Consider the following 5657-nt stretch of genomic DNA (forward strand, 5'->3'; position numbering starts at 1 on the left):
GCCACAGGAGCTGCAGCTCCCTCAGCCCGGGGCTCCCTCCCTGCCCAAGCGGGCGGATGCAGAGCTGCGCACATCCCACTACCTGCCGAATTAACGCTGGGGCCAGTCCAAGCTCCTGCTTATCACACAGCCTCCTCAACGGTCCCCGTTATCTCCTGGCCCCAAACCAGTTGTGCTCAATGGGGTCACCTTAGCCGCTGCCGCTGGAAGCGTGGCCTCTGTCAGAGCCAGATAATTCACGGCAGAGAAGAAGAACTTGGTGCCTGGTGTCGAGCAGAGCTCCCTCAGCACAGCTACGCTGCCTCAGGCAGCAGCAAAAGGCACACCGATCGCAGAGGGGTTTCTCACTTAGGCATGGGGAGCTGCTTGGACAGATGTACGTTCAGGCACGGTCTCGTGAAGTTGGTGGCTTACCAGGGGAGGACGGCGATGGGATGTCTGCTTGGGCAGCCAGACGTAGCGGGAATGTGAAAAGCAAACACTTTCAAACCCAAGAGCCAACACTACACAACGTGACGGGCGATACAATAGGGCATAATCCACCTTCTGAACAGCAGCAGCAGTTACCTTGAAAAAAAGTCTACTTTCCAAATAAAGTTTATCTAAGCTAAGAGTCATCCAGTTAACGGGGCTTGCTCAGGACCCGCTGCTATTTGCGTCCTCTGGCAGGCTACAGAAAGCACTTACCTGGAGAAGTCACCCACCCTTGTCAGAGAAAAAGGAGCAGATCTCCTTCAAACAAACAGAAAGCAGTAGCGAAATACGCTGCATCGCAAACCTTTCTTGGGCTGAGGTTTCCGAATCATCCTGAATCCTCCCGAGTACGAAATAGCCGAAGGACTGCACGCTGGTTTAACGCGGCTTTCATGCCGAAGTAGGAAAGACAAGGGAACAGCGGATAGTTACCTCATTAACGTTGATTTTAGACTTCGCAGATGATTCTAGAAAGGCACAGTTACACCACTGTCTTGCTAAGTTTTGACCCTGTTCTTTGCCGACTACGCGCTCTTCCTCCAGGTCACATTTATTGCCAACCAGAATCATTGGAACCTGGAGAGGAGACAAGCAAGAACAAGAGATGCACCAGCAAGTTAACCTCCACCATGGACTGCAATGATGTGGCCCACAAAGGCACATGGGGGGGGAAGGCAATACGGACAGTATGAAAAAATACAAAGATCAGAAGTTCAGCAGAGCTCACAAACTAGACTGGAATTTAGATGCCAGCTGGGAAAGGGTTGAAGAAAGTCGATGCTATAGACCCCCTGGTTCACAACGAATTAAGCACATGGAGGACACCATAAATCCACATGGTAATATTTCAGCACAATCTAAGTTCATAAAGATTTATTTTCTGGTCTCTCCATCCAACGCCATTCTAGTCAAAAACTTAATTTACTGCTGAAATGCATTTTGGGACTTTCATGTGACAGTAGGCTAAATTGCCTGCCAGCTCAGCCGATTTTAGACAGCAGAAGACATGGCACGTGTTTTAAGCCGTACCCTATGTGCTTCAGCCCCTCTGACCTGCCTTGCCAACCTGCTGTCAAGCCACACAGCAACAAATGGAAGCACCTTTGGAAAGCACTGCCCTGGACAGGGAATACAGAGGAATAGTCCCGTGCAGCCAAGTATTCCCGCACAATTCCACCTGCCTTGCTCATCTCAATATGGTGTCAAACTACTGACATGTTTTGCATACACACAGAAAAGGGGATGTTCACTACACAAAAGGCACACTGTGCTCAATATTTACTTGCTTAAAATAATTAAAATTTCCAGCCAGTGACCACCTAGCAGGTGAGCTCCTGAAAGGACACCACTTCCAATAAATAATCTCATGCAATATTAAAACAAACATGTGACACATGTTCAAGAGACCCATCCTACAGCCCATGACACAAATACAGGCAAATCATTTGCTCAAGCCAATGACGAAAGGGATCTGCCCCCCTCCTTAAGCTCTCGGCTTTCTAAAGCGCCTGGGTGAGTCACCTTCTCGCTCCTTCACGGGGAAGAAAGTGCCTTGGGGAATCATAGAGTCATTTAGGTTGAAAAAGACCTTTGAGATCATCGAGTCCAACCGTTCCCCTAGCCCTGCCATCCCACCCCCAAACTCTGTCCCTAAGCACCTCGTCTGCCCGGCTTTTAAATCCTCCCAGGGATGGGAAACCCAATTCCTGGTGACATTTCCTACAGAAAAACAGAGAAATGCAATACTGTAGGAAAACGACCTTGGCTGTAGTATTGAGATCATCGAGTCCAACCGTTCCCCTAGCCCTGCCATCCCACCCCCAAACTCTGTCCCTAAGCACCTCGTCTGCCCGGCTTTTAAATCCTCCCAGGGATGGGAAACCCAATTCCTGGTGACATTTCCTACAGAAAAACAGAGAAATGCAATACTGTAGGAAAACGACCTTGGCTGTAGTAAATGCTTATTACCAATGCGTCTCCATCGGGTGGCACAGATGGAGGGGTCCCTCGGCTCGCCGGCGGCCGGGACAGCCCTCCCACAAACAGCACAAGAGGCAATGGGAAGGATGGGAAGGAGGGGGTCTCGTGCTCAGCCGCAGCTCACCAGCCTCTCACCGGGGCTGCGACTGCATTTGCTTGGCGCAGTGCGGAGAGCCAAGCGTCTGCGCTCGTTACGTTATAAATCCGTGTGTCTCAGAAAGCATCGGAGCGAGCGCCGGGGAGCGGAAGCAGCAGCAGATTTGCTCTCATCCACTTTGTTTAGATACTGAGTTAAAAATCTTTCAGGAGAAAGAAATTGGGCAAAAAGATAGATTAAAATCAGTACTAAGACACCTTGGAAATAACATCCTGATATATAATTTCAGAAGGCCTTCTCTGGTTCTCGGGCAGCCCCTACCATGGCTGTAGGCCACCAAGATGTTACAAATAGGTAGAAAGGACAAGAGGAAACAGCCTCAAGTTGTGTCAGGGAAGGTTTAGGTTGGACATTGGGAACAATTCCTTCCCCTTGGGGCTGTCAGGCGCTGGAAGGGGCTGCCCAGGGAAGGGGTCGAGTCCCCAGCCCTGGGGGGATTTAACAGCCAGGCAGAGGCGGTGCTGAGGGCCAGGGTTTGGGGGTGGGATGGCAGGGGTAGGGGGGCGGTTGGGCTGGGGGAGCTTAAAGGGCTTTGCCAACGCAAATGATTCTGTGATTCTATGAAAAGACCTTAAACAAGCAAACAACAACCACTCAAAGCACCCAACAAAACTCCCCCAAAGCCAACCAGAGCTACCTGCCCCCGGGCACCATTTCCATACCTACAAGACGTCCCGGTGGCCGCCTGCCCCTCCTGCAGGACCCTTCCCCAAGGGCACCCAGCCCAGCCCTGCACCGCTCCCTGGGCCAGACACGCAGCTCAGGGCCGCCTTCGCCGGAGAAGCGTGGGTTCCGCATCCTTTTGAAGTTTGCTTTTACAACCTGCAGCTCGTAGATCTTAGGGGATGATAGAGCCAGAGCTAGGGTGGATTTTGAAACGCGAGACGACAGCGAGATGGCAGGACGCGCTGCGGTGCCTCGCATGCACGCAGCGGCGACAGCATCCTGTTTCCCTTACGCCATGTACAAGTAGAAAAAAAAAACCCTAAAGAACTGCTGATAATGGGTGTGCACCCCGCTCTGTTTCCTGAAGCATTTAATTCTTTGAACAGAAAATGAGTACTTTCCAGCTGGAAAATACATCATTATCCACTTCCTTTGGTCATTTACAACACACTGTATGGTTTTCATCTACTTCAGTGTTAGTATTCACAGGCTCTTCCCAATTCAACTACGCTCAAGATGAATTCTTAAATTTAAAACTCACAGCCATACTGATTAGGAAACGATCACATTTTTATTTTTGAGAAATAAGCTTTACTTGTTACATCAGAAACCTGAAGTCGCGATACAGATGAGGCAGATCCAAGAAAGCTTATTTCACATCAGAGACCAACAGGATATTTACACCTGTATCAGCTTAATCCCGTTCTTTACCCTTTGCTAGATAGTTAAGAGAAATTTTACCATACCAAAACATGAAAATGTGTTTTGAACATGTTCAGCAAAAAAATAAAGTATATTAAGATGTGAAATAATAGGGAAAAAAGTGATGCTTAGATGGGTAAACAGGGTAGGTTTGAAAGACATGGAACTCTGTATGAGGTTATTTCAAAAGGCAGTAATGGCCATAGAGCCAAAACCAGAGTTTGATGAACAACCAGCTTTTGATCATTTACTACTTCGTGTAGAAGGCTGGAATTTAGACTTTGTTAGACATAGACAATTTAATGGTTTAAGTATTGGGGTTTTAAAAGACACATTCTGAAACCACATACAGGAAGGAGTGCGTTTTCCTAACTTAGCAGAACACGGCTTAAGTGTTCGAAAGACTCTCAAGCTTGCATCCAACAAGTAACATCCCCCTGACACAAAATAAATAAATGCATTTTAATAATTAAATCAAATCGCTGAAGTAAAACCAAAAGCAACAGCCTCTATTGTCCGATGAACTCGACCAGCTTACGGTGCAAATTCCCCTCCAGCGAGCGCGGCTGAGCGGCGCGCTGGGCTCTGACCGAGAGGCTCACAGAGGGCTCGTGTTGCCAGGGATTTATGCAAGCATAATCCCTACCTAAATGGAAATCAGTTTTGCAAGTTCAGCTTTGTTAAGCCAAGGAGGGAACCGAAGCCATGCGAAACAAGGCGACTGGGAGACGGGACAACGAAGGTCCAAGGGAAAGCAGCAGCCTGGCGAGGCTGCCCTCAGCCCAGCGATGAGCTGTGCTCGCCCCGGCGCACCCCGCTCACGGCTCGCGCTGCATTTGCCCGAGGACCAGAGGACAACGCACGTGGCTTAGCTAGGATTTGGCCTAAATACGTTACCGGAGCAGTGTAAGGAGATAAGGGCTGCGGGCGAGAGGCTGCTGCCGCTTCCACAGCTCTGCTGGCAAGCCACGAAGGGGCTGACACAACCCCAAAGCAACAGATATCAAAAGGCAGCGGCTACTTCTAAGCTGTCAGTGGGAAAAAAAATAGGCAATCTTTTTCAGGGTGAACCCTGGAATACGTTACCAACTGTTAAGCAAAAAACAAGTATTAATTTCAGCTTCTTCTGGAGGAAGCCTGGACAGAGCTAGCATTCCCACACATCTCCACCGGCCACATGGCTACCACAGCAAAAGCCACCGGCAACCTCCACATCGCATGATTAGAAATTAAAAGCCCACCAAGGAGTTCCAGGAGCTGGGGCCTGAGCTGGAAGCACAGTAAATAGTTTTCTACTGGGACCGTACTGGGACCGGTGCTGTTTAATGTTTTCATCAATGACTTAGACAGCGAGATCGAGTGCACCCTCAGCAAGTTTGCGGATGACACCAAGCTGAGTGGTGCGGTTGACACACCAGAAGGACGGGATGTCATCCAGAGAGACCTGGACAGGCTGGAGAGGTGGGCCTGTGTGAACCTCATGAGGTTCAACAAGGCCAAGTGCAAGGTCCTGCACCTGGGTCGGGGTAACCCCCAGTATCAGTACAGGCTGGGGGAAGAAAGGATGGAGAGCAGCCCTGCCGAGAGGGACTTGGGGGTGCTGGTGGATGAAAAGCTGGACATGAGCCAGCAGTGTGCGCTGGCAGCCCAGAAGGCCAACCGTACTCTGGGCTGCATC

The 5657-nt window shown here is 49.8% G+C and overlaps 1 protein-coding gene across 1 annotated transcript in view; it reads right to left on the reverse strand.

Moving 5' to 3' along the window:
• Positions 1 to 5657, reverse strand: part of RAP1A (RAP1A, member of RAS oncogene family) — a 41386-nt gene that overhangs the window by 5892 nt on the left and 29837 nt on the right. Inside the window, exon 7 of the mRNA XM_009639399.2 lies at positions 907 to 1050. Within this exon, the coding sequence (XP_009637694.1) occupies positions 907 to 1050 (144 nt within the window). The remainder of the gene's footprint in view (positions 1 to 906; positions 1051 to 5657) is intronic.

This window comes from Egretta garzetta, unplaced genomic scaffold (genome assembly GCF_000687185.1).
Source record: "Egretta garzetta isolate BGI_Z169 unplaced genomic scaffold, ASM68718v1 scaffold245, whole genome shotgun sequence".
Classification (NCBI taxonomy): domain Eukaryota; kingdom Metazoa; phylum Chordata; class Aves; order Pelecaniformes; family Ardeidae; genus Egretta; species Egretta garzetta.